At 36.2% G+C, this 17,888-nt stretch overlaps 1 protein-coding gene across 50 annotated transcripts in view; it reads right to left on the minus strand.

The window, feature by feature from the left end:
• Window positions 1–17,888, minus strand: part of GTDC1 (glycosyltransferase like domain containing 1) — a 376,361-nt gene that overhangs the window by 46,059 nt on the left and 312,414 nt on the right. For 45 of the 50 annotated variants that reach the window (XM_074009034.1, XM_074009028.1, XM_074009012.1 and 42 more), the window contains one exon: window positions 14,838–15,191. In XM_074009034.1, coding sequence (XP_073865135.1) covers window positions 14,838–15,191 — 354 coding nt within the window. Of the gene's footprint in view, window positions 1–13,406; window positions 14,071–14,837; window positions 15,192–17,888 lie in introns of those variants that run through there. The other 5 variants (XM_074009042.1, XM_074009039.1, XM_074009044.1 and 2 more) reach the window with 1 other exon arrangement.

A 17,888-nucleotide genomic window follows, 5' to 3' on the forward strand; every position in this document is an offset into this window, starting at 1 on the left:
TAATATGTAAGAGGGAATAATAACCAAAGAAAGAGGTATATATGTGGGTAAGTTTGTATATTAAAATCACTTGGGTAATTACTTAAAAAAATCAACATAGTGTTTAAGTTCCAAACAGAAATATGCAATGAAATACATGTTAATTATTTATCAAGAATAGTAATGATTTCCACCATGAATTCCTAATTGGAAAAAAGAAAAAAATGAAAAGACAACAACAACAGAATAGTAATTACTTAGGCATGGTAGATATCTGCAGTGAGTTTTAAAAATTTCTTTATTTGAACTTTTCTGTATTTTTCAAAGCATTTATAAGGAATATTAATGTTTATGTGAAAAGTTACTTATTCTGTCTTTCTATTTCTCCTTCGTAACATTTATCACAGACAAATTTTTATTTGATTAATATTTACTGTAAACTCCAAGTGAGCAGAGACTGTGTGTGTGATTTTTCCTCATCATTCCATCTTCAGTTCTTGATTCACTTCCTGATGGTAATATATACTCAAAAAGTATAAAATGAATGAACGAACAAATGAATAACTTCATAGTGATTGCACATGGTGCTTATACAAGCTTGAAGAATGGCCTCCCAAAAGACATCTGCATTTTAATCCTTGGAACTCATGAATATTACTTATTACATGGCAAAAAAAAAAAAAAAAAAAAAAAAAAAAAACAAAAAAAAACCCAAAGGACTTTGCAGATATAATTAAGCATTCTGACACAGGGAGATTATCTTTGAACATCTGGGTGGGCCCTCAATGTAACTGCATGTATTCTCATAAGAGGGAAGAACAGGGAGATTTGACACAGACCAAAGAGGAGAAAGCAATGTGACTGGAGGCAGAGAATGGAGTGATGCAGCCACAAACTGAAGATTGATTGGTGGCAGCCACCAAAAATTGAGCCTCTGGAAGGAATGAGGCCATGCTAACACCTTGATTTCAGCCCAGGGATACTGAATTCTGACTTCTGACCTCCAGAACTGTAAGAGAACAAATTTCTGTTGTTTTAGGCTGCCAAGTTGGTGCTAATTTGTTACAGCAGCCATAGGAAGCAAATATAGTGTTCAAGTGAAGAGGAATCAAACGAGGTAATAATTTGGAGCTGAATGCAAGGGAATAAATGTACCATTCATAAACAGGAGTATAAAAGAGTTTAGGGGAAAAAAAGCAGGGGTTTGAATTTCGATGTGTTTTATTTTAGAAAATGGCAAGGACATTGGAAGTATATGGAGGCCATACACCCGTCTCTCTTCCTGTACTATGGGCTCCTAAAGGTTATACCTTTCATCTTTGAATTTCTGGTAGCTCCCTAACATACAGCCATTCAATACTTGTTTGGGATAACAGGCCCATTAAGATTGACTTTTTATGCTGAAGACACTTGAAAAAAACGCCCTATATTAGGTTTATGGATAACAAGGAGATTTTAAATATCCAGACTACATTTAATTTTTATTATGGTGGATAATCAAGAGTTGACTATATCTAGTACATAGTATTGTGTCCGGCTTTAGAAGTGGCTTAATAAACATTTTTAAATAAATGAATGAATCTAAGAAAATATTACTAGGTATTTAAAATGTGATCTGCCTGTTTTTAAAAAACTTAAACATACATTTATCAGATAACTCAGTGATTCCACTGCTAGGTTTCTAACCCCTCAAAGTGAAAACATATGTCCACATAAAGACTTCTATGCAAATGTACCAAGAGCATTATTCTTTTTTTTTTTTTTTTTTTTGAGACGGAGTCTCGCTCTGTGGCCTGGCCCAGGCTGGAGTGCAGTGGCCGGATCTCAGCTCACTGCAAGCTCCGCCTCCTGGGTTCACGCCATTCTCCTGCCTCAGCCTCCCGAGTAGCTGGGACTACAGGCGCCCGCCACCTCACCCGGCTAGTTTTTTGTATTTTTTGGTAGAGACGGGGTTTCACTGTGTTAGCCAGGATGGTCTCGATCTCCTGACCTCGTGATCCACCCGTTTTGGCCTCCCAAAGTGCTGGGATTACAGGCTTGAGCCACCGCGCCCGGCCGAGCATTATTCTTAAGAGCTAAAAAAGTGAAAACAATCCAAATATCCATCATATGACAAATGAATAAGCAATAGGTGTTATACCCATATAATGGAATATTATTCAGCATTAGAAAGGAAAGGACTACTGATACCTGCTACAACATGGATGATCCTCAAAAACACTAAGTGATAGAAACCAGACGCAAAAGACCACATATTGTATGAATCAATTTACATGAATATTCAGAAAAGGCAAATCTATAGTGAGAGGAAGTAGATTAGTGGTTTCCTGGGTCAGGGGTGAAAACAGGATTTGACCCTAATGGGGCAGGAGAATTCCTTCTAAGGTGATGGAAATGTTCTAAAACTGGACTGTGGGATAGTTGTGCAACTCTGTAAATTTACTAAAAATCACTGAATTGTATATTTAAAATGGGTAAATTTTTTGACATACAAATTATACCCCATTAAAGCTGTTTTTAAAACAGTAATGTGCTTAAAAATATGACAATTATACAGGCAGAAAGTGCTTTTCACCAAAGCATATCTTTAAAACTATATCACTCCTGCTAAAATCTTCAGCGAAGGCTCACAGCAGCCATCTTGTTAAAAACGGAAATAATTTGTGATATTTACAGTGTGGGTGCTTGATGTAAGAGCCTCAAAAAAATTCCATCCAGGTTTAGTAATACTCTAACTAACAATCATAAAAATGTGAAGGGACATTTGGTAGCCTTTTATAGACTTCATTTACAAGGCAGATGCTGCTCCTTAGAAGTGTTTGCTCTGTAGCTTAATTCCATTTTTCTGTACAGTATGTACTTGTTTTGGGTAGGCTGAAAATGAAGATGAAAAAAGATGACTTTATTTAGTTATTTCTTTTCTTTTTTTCTAGGAGAGTTAAGAAAAAATTGATTTTAACCAATAAGAGATAGTGGGCATAAGTGAGAGTCCCATGTGAGCTAATGAAGTACTCTATATTATTTACTACTAAGAATAGCTAATGTTTAGTAAGTGCTTACTCTGTGCCAGGAACTGTGCTAACGCAATTACATATATCATCTTCTTTAATCCTCAGAACAATTCTGTAATGTAGTTAACATTATTCCCATCTTATAAAGAAGAAAACTGAAGTTAGAGAGAAGATAACTTGACTGAAGGCACAAGGCTGGTAACTGTGACAGACAGGACTTACATAGAGACTCAGAACCTACTATGCTATAACTATAACTAGGCTATAACTGCTGCCTACAGAATTAGTAGAAATATAATGTTTAAAATCAGGAAGCTTAAAATATATTTTAAACCTGTTTTAAAGGAATTGTACACATCTACGCTGATTACTCCCAAATTTCTATCTTTAGTGTTGACTGCTCATCTGAATAACAGACTTGAGTATCAGCTTCCAACTTGAAATCTCCACGTGTGTCTAAAACATCTCTAACAATATGTCCAAATGCAAACTTTAAAAATCGATCTCCCCAAGTGTTCTCCATCTCAGTAAATAGCACCTTCATTTATCCACTTACTCAGGCCAAAATATTCAAAATATATCCTGAACACTTATGATTGCCACTGCTACTACCCCAGTCAAACCACCACTATATTGTCTGGATTATAATAGCAGCTTTCCACATCCACTAAGGTAGGTTAACTGCATTAAATGGATTAACAAAATGTAAAAGGCTCATGTAAGAGTACTAGGCAGGTGGGTAGATCAGAAGGGCAGTAGTCTTCCACACAGCTGTTTAAGGTTCCAAGCCAAAGGAGACACTGTCATCTTCAACAACTGCTTTCTATGTCCAGCGAGGAGGGAGAAAGAACATGGGAGAAAGTGGGTGAGAAATTTTTATGGAGCAGACCTGGAAGTGGCCCACATCACTTTTTTCTATTACATTTATTGGCTAAGAACCAGTCATGCAGCCACCCCAAGTAAACGGCAATAGAGGCTGGAAAATGTGGTCTGTATTCCCAAGAAAAAGAAAGAAATTTGGGGGATAGCTAACAGTTTCTTCCATATCTCCTCATGCTAGGACTCTGGCTCTTGGGCAACGATTCTCAAATTGGGGAAACAATTTCTCCATTAAAAGTGTTCTTGTTAAAATCAAGAATTGACTATGGTAGGTGAAGAGGGGCAGTTGCATAAGTCTCATGTCTAATTTTAGACTGGAAACAAATGCTTCTCTAAGAAGGTGAGTGGTGCCACCTAATACAGTAATTTTCTGCCAAGTCTGAGGATAAGTTGCAATATACATGACACTAACAGAGGTTTACTAGAGTTGCATTTTCTAAAGAAGTATCAGAGGGCCTGGTTTCACTTATGTAACAGGACAATGAATTTTGGGGGTTGCAAACATATATACTGAACCACAGAGAGCAAATCGGTTAAAGGAGAATTGCACATTTCTTTTGGTGGGGAAAGAAATGTCAAGAGTTCCATACTAAGTCTCTGGGGTCAATCGATTAATTTTACATGAATAAGAACAGTTTATATAGCATGTGGGTGGAGGAAGGAAAATTTTAATGATTTAGTTTTTCAGTTGAAGAGACATAGTATTTTAGGGGATGAAGATCGTAAGAGCACCTTTTTGCTTTTGTTCATGTTTACAAAGTTACCACAAGTGAAAAAACTGGTAAGAAGTGGTTTCAATGGAGGCAGTACAGTAATGAAGATAAAACAGGATTCTGGGCAATAAATCTTTTTCTACTCTGTAAATACCCCCCTTTCAACATAAAGGCTCTTTAAAGAAGTAAGAAAACAAAGCTTTCAGAAGGGGCTTGATACATTATTTATGAACTTATCAAGTGAAAAAAAGCACCCACTCAGACATTTTAATAAAAAGTTTCAATGAATGTATCTAATTTTATTGGTATTTTTAAAAGCCAATTATGAACTGGAAAGTTATTGTTTGTTAAACTGCTATACAGCTTTCTGCAAATAGAATGTTTACAAATCACTTGGAATCACTTTTCCAAAGTTTCAGTTTCTGAAGGTCAAATAACTATGTAACTGCTTAATAAAGAAGCAAAGAAGTACCTCTAAATGTCTCTCAGCTCTGATGGGCTTATATTCTGCTCCTTAGGTGAGGTATTAGCAAAGCTTATTTATTTTCATTTCCAAGGCTTTTATTTGCTCATTCCCTTGTGGTAAAGCTGATTTCCATGATGATTCCCTTCTTAATTTTAATACCCTTTTTACTCATCATATAGACATAAGAATTTTCCATAAAATAATGAAATCCTTGCAAAGGAAATGAAGACAACTCAGAGAGTAAAGTAAACTAGCTCTTTTTTCAATTAATTGATCCACTGTCATGTGCATATAAGATTTTTTTTAAACCTAGGAAAATAAGGTTAATTAACATAAAAAAGCCTCACTCATCTAGATGCTGAATTTTGCATTTTACCCATGCTGCCTTAAGTGCCTTGATTTCCCAGTAATGACCTAGTTCTCCTAATGAGGAACATTAACCCCTGGCTGTAGCTGTCCAGGACTTAATTGTCAACTGCAGCTGAAATAGGGGAGTTTGCCGATCAGCAGGTATGTGGTATATTAACTCATGTCATTTCAACCCCTAATAAATAAATCTGTTGCTAAGGCAACAGGAAGATCAGCTCTATCAGTATTCTTCCCTCCCTGTAACCAGCTCCCCACCGCCTCTTTTAGAGGAAACTGCCTTTCACACCAAGCTTAAGAAAAAAGAAGGAAATTAACTACATGTAACCATAATTAGAAGTAACATCAATTCTCATCTCAGAAACATATCTAAATTAATAAAAAAGGACAGCAAAGACAGAAATGCTTTTGACAAAGATCATGATAAATTATTTCCTTCAACAGGACATAGGGACTATGAATATACGTCTTAGTAAGAACAAACCTTAAACATTTCATTTCTCTGTTTCTGAATTTTCACCTTCTTTTGTTTAACCAACAAATGATGCTAGGCCAAATAATGCTGAAATAGCTAATTAGTTGCATAGCCAATAAAGATGATGGGGGGGGGGAAAAGCTTACATAATTTGTAATAGTTATTGCTGTGCTACCTTGGAATTTTTTGGTATGATTGACTGAGCAAAAAATAAATAAATAAATGAAAACCTTCCTGGGTAATCTAGAAAAGCTACTGGAGCTCATTCACTTAGGATTTCACATAAGAGTTTAAAAAGCGATTTCAATGGATTGTTTCAAAATGACTTAACATCTGGATTATGGTGGAGGGTAGGTTAAAAAATAATCTACAGGGATCTTCACTTCTGGATTTATTGTTCCATAATAACTTAGAAATTACTTTGGTTTTAACCAGTTTGAGCTTTTCCTCCCAAACATTACTACTCTTCTGTTAAAAAGCATTATTCTATTTTAACAAAATCTTGAAGGATTTGTATTTGCAATGCCTATAAAGGCATTTCATAAAAGAAAACAAACCAAGAAACCATAGGCTTTGTAAAAGCAATGCTGATCACATGACCATGTCTATCTGTCATTTGATAAACTGAATTCTTCCCAGAAAGAGAGATAGAACCTCAACTGGACTTACTGAGTGGGTGATTATCAATTACCAAACAGTAACCCTATAATTCATTAACATTAAGTAACATCGACTAAGTACCCCTAATTGCCAGGCACTCTGGTTAGATGCCATGGAAAACATTCCCCCTAAACAAAAAAAAAGTTTCTGTCTCTATCCTGAAAAACTTTAGAACCTAAAACAAATGCCACCATTAAAAACATGAAATGAGTAGGGCTAGGAGGCATGTGGAAAGTGCAAAGTTCTGTTACATGTTTATGTGGTACACTGGACTGCACAGTGCCTTTGGCGCATGGACATCCACAGTCAGGGGGATCAACACACCACTGGAATTTAAATCAGGGAAGATGTCTGAGGAAGGCAGAGGATTACAAGGCATCACTAGAGAAATATAATGATGACTACCATCAGGGAAAGGCAGGTAACACCACACATTAAGAGAAACAGGAGGAATATTAGTCTCAAAAAAAAAAAAAAGTAGAAAAGAGTAGGCTAATTAAAGAGAAGTTAGGTCTACTGGGACGGAGTGGAAAAAGTCTTAGTGACCGGAAAGGAGAAATATATTTAAATTCACACACAATCACGTATATAACATAAAAATATATAGCAAAGAAACAGATGATCTATCTGCCAATCCACCTGTCCACCTATCTGTCCATCCATCCATCCATCCGTCCATCCATCCATCCATCCATCCATCCATCCATCCATCCATCCATCCATCCATATCATCTAGCTATGTACTTCCCAACTCACCCACCCCTGACTATGATGTTAAGTGAAGTCTGGTGTAAGAATTTGATCAAAAGAATGGTGACAGAGGATCCTTAGGCAAATGTGGGTCTTGAGCAGTTGAAGATGACTGTCATAAGCATACCATAATGAAACAGTGTCTTTTGCAACAATTAGTATGTTTACAAAATGAATCACGCTTAGTGAACTTTTTAACCTTATTGGGCAGGAAAACGGTAACAAGAGCTTTAGTTTATGATATTCTATTATAGCAATACCAGGATAGTGACTGCTATTGGTATTACAACAATACCAAGATAGTGACTGTCCTTATGCTGACATGGTGTGTTAAAATGTTAAAAACAATCCAAGAGGCAATGAGAAACTAAATGTTGAATCTGTACTTATTTTCCATATGTTCAATGATTTGGAAAATAGCAAGGCACCAAATATGGAATTTTGGAAATTATAAATGGGATTCTGGTGAGGCTCTTTCTTTCGCCATGGATTTCTTAGTATCTATTTTCTTACCACTAATTCAAAATCCTGAAATAGATTCCCATAGATTAATCTAATAGTGCTATGTTAGAGGATAAAATAAAACTGTAAGTCATATAGCACATGGTAATTTTAGCGAGATATTTGATTATAATTTTTCCCAAAAATTCTAGTAAAATTCTTTAGAGAGCTTTTCGTTTTTTAAATGCCAGAGTTCATTCTCTTTAAAGACAAAATTCTTTAAAGACAAAAACCAAACAAACAAACTAACCAATAAATTCCCCAAAACACTCTAGGCATGAAAAAGGTAACTAAAGAAAACTTATCACTAAATTGAGAATGACTATAAATAATTAGAACCTTATTATTTCACGTGAGCTTTGACTGTCTAATTGATGGAAAAACACAGAACTGGTTGGATGATCCCTTTCGAAGAGCTATTGGTCATTATTCCTAGTCAATCTGACAACTAGCTACTTAAAATAGTTATAAAGCAAATATTCCTTACATCAAGGGTTACTTAACTGTGAAAATGAATACTACTGGAAAACATCTATGGAATCATCTTTTTTAGAGATCAGAACACTTAAGATGGCTTCTCACAGGTATGAGGAAGTTTTGGTGGAGTGTGCTGAAAAGCAGATAGCCAGAGCATGTGAACATCTTTTCCGGAACCATTATTCTGTGAGGATCATTCTTCTCTTAGAAAAACAGATTTACACATAACATTGAAATAGAATGAAGAACATTAGTGTCCAAAAATTAACACTTTGCCCTTCTGTTCACAGCCTAGCATGGTACCTGAAGACTGATTTCCAAAAGTATTCTCCACCCCACATCATCCTCTGTCCTTCCCAAAGTATTCTATTACAAGGTAATGACCAGAAAAGCCTAAAAGATTTAAGACGGCCTACTCACCATACTTTTTCTAAGTTATTTCAGCAATGAGAAAACCAAGGTAAGTTTATTCTGGCCTGAAAAGCATATCATTCAATCATCCAAAACACATCCTTTCAGAAGACTAGTCATTGATTGTGTTTTTGAAGTTATATTTTTAAACCTCAGAGAGTCAAAGAGTGAAACAGAGCAATTTATTTTAGTACCAAGTAATAAAGCATAATTTTCCATTTTATATCAATCATATATTGTGTTAGAAATTGCCAAAGTTTCTAAAAATATAGATGTCAAAGTCATTCAATATTATGGTACATGTTTTACTTCAGTGACTCACCTAAGTTTGTTTCAAAATTGTTTTTCGTTCTCAATGACTGGACTTTGTCCTTTCTGACTTCATACTCTTTATATCAACTTTGCATTAATTGATTTATCATTATTTTATGGAAAATGCTGCAAATACCATATAGCTCATAAAAAGTCATTCTACTTTAAGCAAAGAGCTTTGATAATTTCCCTTTATCCCAAGTGATAAGCTCATGGTAGAACTTAGCTCCTCTAATAATTTCAAACTTTTTAACATGCCTCATGGCCCACTTCTTATTTTTATTAACAAGAATGCATCCAATTATGGGCCAATCACAGAGGTTTAATGATCAGAGTAGAATTTCTTATATCATAGATCTGTATCCTAGGGTTTCCTAGCTACTTAGCCCACATTGAGGCAAATTGTGTTTGGTCTGAGAGAGTTGACTTTTATAAGATAAACCCTTGTTCACTGTCAAGTTTTAAACCAAAAAAATATAATATGTTAATATTCAGGGGAAAAAAATTTAGTCTATGAGAACAAAAAATTAGGCAATTCCAATGGCTGGTGGCAGCCATATTTACATACATCACATCGATTCCATTTGACAGTGGTTTTCAAAGGGTAGTCTGAATTCTTGGGTGTATTCAAGACTTTTTCAAGGAGGCTGCAAAGTAAAACCATTTTCATAAGGATACTAAAGATGTAATTTGCCTTTTTCTCTGTGTTGACATAGGCCCTCATAGTGAAAAACACTGGTGAATAAAGCTGCTGGTGCCTTAGCACAATTCAAGGCAATGGCACAAACAAGTCTGTTTTACTTAAGCATGTCCTTGTAGAAGCAGTAAAATTTATTAATTTTATTAAAGTTCATCCCTTTGATATTTTTTAATATTCTATGTAATAAAATGAGGAACACACATGCATACCAAGATACAATAGTTGTCCTGAGGAAAAGTATTTGTATGCTTGTTTGAGTTGTGGGCTAAACTAGTTGTCTTTTCATGAAATAGTGACTTTATTTCAAAGAACAACAGATAGACAAACCACAGTTAATCAGACTTTGCTATTTGGCAGACATTTTCTCAAACATGAACCGTGTGAACTTGTCACTCAAGGAAAAACAAGTGATAATACTTGTTGCAATGATAAATTTAAGCTTTTAAGGGAACATTAGAATTTTGAAAAAATTGCACTCACACTCTTAGCTTGACAGCTTCCCATTACTCAAAAATGTCTCTTTAAGAGATCAATGGTGATATTAACAAATATGATTTTTTGAAATTGTATAATGAATTGCGTCAGCATTTAGAAGATCTTCAATTTGGTGAACCTATATTTCCCAAATAACCAATGCATGATGCCACAAAATCCATTCAAACTGCATGCAATGGAGCATGAAGAAATCATTTATGTGGTTTCATATTCCATATTGCAGCAAATCTTTAAAGAACTCCTACTTGTCAAGTTTTGGTATAGTATCAAAGAAGAATATCTACAGTAATCTGAAGAAATCATTAAACACTCAACTTTTCCAGCTATATTTCTTTGTGAGGCAGAATTTCTTCATAAACTTCTACCAAAAGAAGATATTGCAACAAATTAAACACTTAAGCAGTTATAAGAATTCAAATATCTTCTATTTAGACAGACATAGATTTTTAAAAATGTAATGTTGCTGTTCTCACTGATTTTTTTTTTTTGGAAAATACAGTTAATTTTCATAAAAATACATTATTTATGTTAACATATATTTGGTTATTTATTGCTATTTTAAAACACTCTAATGTAGATTTTAAAACTTTTTCCTCAGTTTTAATTTCTAATACAGTAAATGTTGATAGGTATAATCCCAACAAACAAGAGCTCTTTGGTATCCCAGTAATTTTTAAGAGTATGTAGGGGTCTTGAGACCAAAGAGTTTGAGACCTGTGGCCTTGAGAGAGTGATCTTTCAATATAGTCTAAACTTGTTTTTTTTTGGTCCTTCCAGCAGTGTGTCTTTTATGCCCATCATAATAACTATTAGAGAATGCTTAAAGGCTGGAACGTGGATTAATATTACAATATTTGTATAATATTTGGAAAGAAAATAGTTTTTTTTTTAAAAAAAGCAGTGCCAATTGCAGCCTGTTTTTTACAGGTCTTTCTCTATAAGTCATTTCTATTAACCATGCCTTGCTATAGATGTTTATAATAAAACATTAAGGACTGAGTAGAAAGGAGAAAACAAATTACTCTGCAGAGAACCCAGCAACTCTGCTAAAATACTGTCAGTTATTTATCTACTGTCAGCAGATGTTGCACACTATAATCCTTGACAAGCTCAGTTTGAGAAAGAATGAGGAGAGGGGCAAGCATTGCATTTAAGGGCCTGTTCTCATGCACAGACATTTTAACACAGATTTAAAGCCAGAATGTGTCTTCTAGAAAATGTCACTTTTGATTTTGATACATATTCTAGCAAGTAGGCTCTACATTTGGTTGACTTAGTATGAGATATGTTAGAGGCTGACACTATATTTTAGACCATTCATGATCCCAGTGTGGAACTAACACAATGAGGTCAGCATCACTTCATTTTTAGAGTTGGCTACTGCAACTGCATGATTTCATGGGCATATTTTTTTATGATAAAGAGGAGGGTTTTATTTCTCTTTCGTTAGGCAAGGTAATGACAAGATCTAAGAATCCAACTGCCCTCTCCAGTGTTCCTTTCTCCTTTAGGTTTACATGGAAACAGTCATCAATGCATTTTCTCTGGTAAAGATACATGGCCAAGGTGAAAATGCAAGACTTCCTGCTTCTAAAGAGCTTCCTGCAGGCTACTGTAAAGAAAACTCCCCTTTTCAAGCAGGGAGTTAAGGCAGCTCGAAATACTGACAAGAATATGTGAAGTACAAGGATGGGGGAGGCTCAAACTAAGGGGGTTGAATAAGAAACACATCCCTGGTCATTTGTAGTAGAAACCATAGTTTCCTTCTGAATACCATTCATATTGACTGGTCAATTATATCATTTCCACCCATACAATCAAGGGTCTAAAGAAATGTGTGCTTGTAGCTGGGGATATTTGATGAATGCTGAACCAGAATCTTAATTTTCTAATTCATATTCACCAATTAAAAATAAACTGTATTTTTATGAGCAAATTTACATAAATCAGATGATAAAGCATCTACCACTAAAGGGTAGGAGTTCAGCTCACAACATTTGCATAAATCCTCCTAAAGAAAATATAGGCGTTTTAGATTTTCATTGAAGAGTCTTGCTGCGATGGAACTCTAATGGGCTTAGAACAGTAAATTTTGAAGAAACTGATTGCTACCCCTGTAGCTAGTAAATGTCTGCCTAGACCCAGTGGCATTTGAAAAAAGTGTTTTATCATAAAATTATCCCAGCAGAGTCCATTCTGCAAGATAACATCATCATCATCATCATCAGTACTCCATGCAGGACCCAACAGCTCTGGCACAATATTGCCAGTCATTTATCTGTTGTCAGCACAGGTTACACACTGTAATCCTTGACTGCCTCGGAATTAGAATGTCTTTGATGTCCCCACAAGAGTTTTTTGCCCGAAGGCTTTACCAATGCTCGGCGGCTCAGTGTTTATTCCTCGTAATCTTCCTCTCATCTCCAGGCTAGCAGTGACAGATGGTTATGGGCACACAATAGTATTAAGAGTTTGATATTTTTTTTATGCTGTGCTCTCTGTACAACAAATAGCTATCAGACGCGGGCCAGAGAGCTGACATGGCTCGCTTAGGTAATGGCAAACAAACAGCTCGGGTTGATGCTTTCTGTCATTTCCCCTCCTAACCCTGCTTGTTTTCATTGTATACTCTCAAAGGTAAACTATATTAACCTTATAGACTGTTATTAAAAAGATATATCTATATGAGCATAAAGTGCTTTTCTTTTCTCTTTTTCTTACTCTTTTGATTATGAAAGTAATACTGCTGACATATTGAACAAATATCGAATGTCAACATAAATTTTTAGTGTGTGATAATATCCCCCTTCATATAGCTGTGTGTCAGGCGGGAACCTGCGGATGATGCATAGCAGTAAATAACCCAAACAAAATTAGTTCTCTTGTCAGCTTCTACCTTGTATGTCCCCAGGCATCAGTAAAATTGACTGCACGCTAGATTTTCAAAATTAGCCCTAATGTTAGCTATGTGTCTGGCAACCTCCAAGTTTCCAATGTTCTACTATATTACCCGTAAGGATGAATGTGTTACTTTTATATTTTGGCATTTACTCTTGCTGATGCGGCTTTTTTCCCTCTTCTCCAAATTAAAAATAATTTAGCTTTAACAATAAGAATGTGCACAAACATAATGCTGCATCTCTTTAAGCAACTAACTTTAGGCAATTAAATTAAATTAAAGCAAAAATATACAAAGGAAGAGAGGGAATTATTCAATTTAATATTGTTAATTTTATTAACATAGCTCTGTCTTATTTTGTGCAAAGTATTGAATAACATGGTTTTCACTCTGTCCTCCATATTTCTGTTTTGTAAAAGCAGACTAGAAATTATTTAATTTAACATTTTCATGATAACCTGGAACCAACTTTTAGAACTGATTTTCTTGCAATAAAGAGTACTTCAGAGACAACCAAAGGTTAATGCAATAAAAGAAAAAGCTTTTCAGAAGGGAGTAAATGATGACATCTATTTTACCTTGAAACAGGTTAATCTCATCTAGACCCAGTGCATTTTAAAATCACATCAAAGAATATTGAACTCTGTCACAATCGAAGTAAAATATGATTTAAATATACCTGTTACTACCTTAGAAAGGCTATGCTGGAAGTGTGAAGTTGCACAAACAAATTCAAACACACATTACACATCAACTTTCAATCCCTACATTTTACGTTCATACATTTAGAATCAAAGATGAAAATCCCTTTAGGTACCAGATGCTGCAGATCAACTGGGAGAGCTTCTAGAGTTTTAATGTGCTGGAAGGCAAATCCTCGGCAAAGGCGCTTTGCCCGGCCGGTGCGGTGTGCTTATTACTTCACCTGCAAACGGTTGCTCTCAGAAAATCGGACCTAATGATCAGCCTAGCATCTCTGCAATAAAGAGACCATAATCTGTGAGGGAAGTGAACTCTAATCAGGCCACATGCAGATTAAACTAACTGGGAGGAATAAAAACTAGATTAAAATGTTCATGCCTAATACCAGAAGATTATCAGGACATTTTACCTCTTTAAATCCTAATTTATAGGAGGCAGGGTTAAGTTTGAGTTTATATTTGGTGAGATTACATGCTGCAGTTGATTTTCCTCTGTTTAGAAAGGACTCGGCTAGAAAGTATTTTGCTTAGCACAATACAGAGGCATCTGAGTGAAGGGAATGGTTTGAAATGTACTGATATACATATTACGACAAGTAAAATGAAGCCACCTTGTTGAAACTGGCCAAAGTAGTAAATAATGGAAATTATTCTAGCTTTAATATTAATATTGCTTTATCAGTGTATATATATGAAAGAGTTTTGTGATAACTGTGTGTGTGCGTGTGCATAAAATGGAATCTGATTCTTATATTTTGAAACTTTTTGAACAAGACTTGATATGCTAGAAGTGCCTACCCACTACTGTTAGTTGAGCAGATCACTGCAAATCGTTATCTGTAATTCAAATTTAATCTAAGCGCATGACCATCAATGTGAAGATATTTAGTAGTACCACCTTGGCAGATCATGAGTAATACCACCACATTAAAATAATCTTTTTCTAAAGCAGTAAGGACAGCAAATTATTATGTCAATCAACAGAATATATTTTCTTTCACCAGTTCTACAACTCTTACTAAATTGGCATGCCTTGACTTACCACCTGTGAGGCCAGACAATGTGCAGCAGTCTTTGCTGATTAGCATCTCCACCCAAAGTGGCACAGGGATTAACAGTCAGATTTTGTTTATTTTCACCACGATGAGAGCTTGAATTCTCTGGTGAGGTGGACTTTTTCAAGTCTGACTCCTGTCTTAATGAGTTACCCAAGTATTCTCGTCGTGCAGTATCAAGGCCACAGTGTGCATCACACTCTGAATTAGAATTCTTCAATAAACCCTCCGAATCTCTCTGCTCCGGCTGAAAAGGAAGGGCCATGGACAGAACCGTACCGCCATTTCCTTTAAGGCTGAGCATCTTCTTTAAATGGGTTGTTTTGTGCTTGGGCATGAATCTGTTACAAAAAAAGAATGCAATATACTTTTAGTGGCAAAAAATATGTAAAATTTGTCCTTTACCTTCCTGTAAGGACATAATGATTATATATAAAACTGAGAAAAAATAAAGATGTTATACAAAAATTCCAGAAAAAGTGCAAAAAGTAGTAGCCACTAAGAGAAGTTCAAAAGTTTGAAATTGGACTGGGCTGTCTTTGAATGGTTTCCAAAGAGTTTCTATGGCTATAAAACTTGCACTGCACATACCATGAAACATAACATTAGAGGGATGGTTTATCACTCTTCCCTCACTCATCCTTCTGGATTTCCATTTTGTGTTTTCCAATCACTACATGGCCCAGTGCTTATTTTCAGGCCATACTTGTTCATTAACCTACAAAAATGTTTGAAACTGCCTTGATTAACACTGGTCATTTCTGCTCATGACTGTTCTGTATTCCTGGGCACCTGAATATATATTAAATTGACTTGGCTAATGTTTCCTGAAGTATATTTTAATATCTTTTTTATTATCATTTCTCTCCTATCTTTCCATGACACTTTATCACACAGAGTTCAGTATCTGTTACTTATTGATAGAGAATCAAAATAAAACGAAACCTTAAAAAAGTATAGCTTAAATCCTGTAAGCCACATATACTGATAGAGGGGCTATCCTCAAGGAGCTCACCGTCTATTGGAAAGCAGACCATTAGTGCTTACAGCAGAGTGGGAGACAGACACATGAACAGCCAACTAACCTACCTTGGAACATACTATACATGCAATGGCCATTCCGTTTTTTTTAAATGGAGGGGAAGAAGAGATTAAGGCTGATTTGGGGCTCAGTAAAGGCTTAAAGGTTTTAGGTAAAGGATTTTGCAAGACAGAGTCAGGGAAGCTCTAGAGTCAAAGAACATGTGATCAAAGGAAAAAGGAGTGAAGAAATACAACTCCTTAGGAAATAACATGCAACCCAAAGAGACTGGGATGCAGGTCTGGATGTAAGGTCTAGAGGGGTAGACTAGGCCAGACTACCAAGTGCTTTTTCAGAGTTCCTGAGCCCCATCCGGAAACTTGGCCCCTTCCCTGAATTGTTGTGTAGGAGAAGAAATGGGTTTCGGAGGTAGGTGAAAAAGAAAAAGCACGGAAAAAGCAAAAGGGAACATCTGAAAGAGTAGAAAGAGAATCCAAGAGAGTAATATTACATTACTGAAATGAATCAAGAACCCTCAAAGAGTGTGTAAAATGGGGCATAAAACACTGCAGAGGTGCTACAGAGCAGAAAGAAGAAGCTTTTGGCCTTGTCACGTCATAGGTCACTGGCTACTCCGACAGGCTACTCTCTGCTCTGGCTGAAAGATGGTGCACCTTGAAGAATGGTGTGGGCAGAAATCAGACTGCAGGAGGCTAGGGTTTGTGTATGAAAGAGAGGCAGGCTGGGCGCCATGGCTCACGCCTGTAATCCCAGCACTTTGGGAGGCCGAGGTGGGCAGATCACGAGGTGAGGAGATCGAGATCATCCTGGGTAACATGGTGAAACCCCGTCTCCACTAAAAATACAAAAAAAACTAGCCAGGTGTGGCAGCGTGCGCCTGTAGTCCCAGCTGCTGGGGAGGCTGAGACAGCAGAATGGCGTGAACACGGGAGGCGGAGTTTGCAGTGAGCCGAGATCGCACCACTGTACTCCAGATTGGGTGACAGAGCAAGACTCTGTCTCAACAACAACAACAAAAAACAAACAAACAAACAAAAGAGGCAGAGCAAAAAGGAGGTAGAGAGAAGGGAGGGGAAGGTAAGGTTGGACTTTTAAAAATGAGGCACATGGGCACAGTGTTATTCACTTAGGAATACTTGCTAGGGAAGGAAGCAGGATCCTGAAGAAACAGAAAGATCTTATAAGATGGGAGGAGAAAAACATTATAACACGTGTGATCATGGTGTGGGTGAAAAGCAGAGTCTTGTAAAGATAGTGAACCTAGCTTTCTTGCAAAGCTGAGGGAAGAAGAGAAAAATGAAGCTGAAAAAACAAAACAGCTTTAGGTGGCAAGTATAGAACCTAAGGAGTTGCCTCATTAAAGCATTAGGTCAGTTCATCTATTTCAGTGAGGTGAACAAAGGTGGAGATGGGCTTTCAGAAACTCACTGAGGCCTCAGAACAGTCACCGTGGAGACAGGGAGAGGGCATTAAAAAGGGCTGAAAGCAAGGGCTGATAGGCAACACTAAGAAACAACGGAGGAGCCACAGGAGCTAGAAACAAAGTCTTTCGCTGTAGGACACTACGTACATTCCAGAACCAGAAAGCTTGTTTTGGGGGCTTCTATGTTTGTTTCATAAAGATATTTAAATTTCTATTCTAATTTCAAATACCTTGAGGAAACTCAAACAAATACATAAGAACTCCTCAAGTAATAACTAGATGATTGTATATAGAAAGACAAAACACAAAGAATGGTACTAAATCCTTAAATATGCCCTAATAAAATAGTAAATTTAGTCCTTGATTTAAAATGGAAAGAAACCTGGGCATTTATAGATTATAGTTTCAAACCGCATAGGCCCCGAATTACTGTGGGAACCAATCAACTTCTTCCTGAAACAAACTCAAAATACTAAAGAGATTCTAGAAACTAAAACACAGCAATAAAAAATTGCCACTGATCACCAGAAAAGGTAAAAAAATAGAATGACTATGACACTATCTTCAATTCTC

The sequence above is a fragment of the Macaca fascicularis genome, chromosome 12 (assembly GCF_037993035.2).
Source record: "Macaca fascicularis isolate 582-1 chromosome 12, T2T-MFA8v1.1".
NCBI classification, from domain to species: Eukaryota; Metazoa; Chordata; class Mammalia; order Primates; family Cercopithecidae; genus Macaca; species Macaca fascicularis.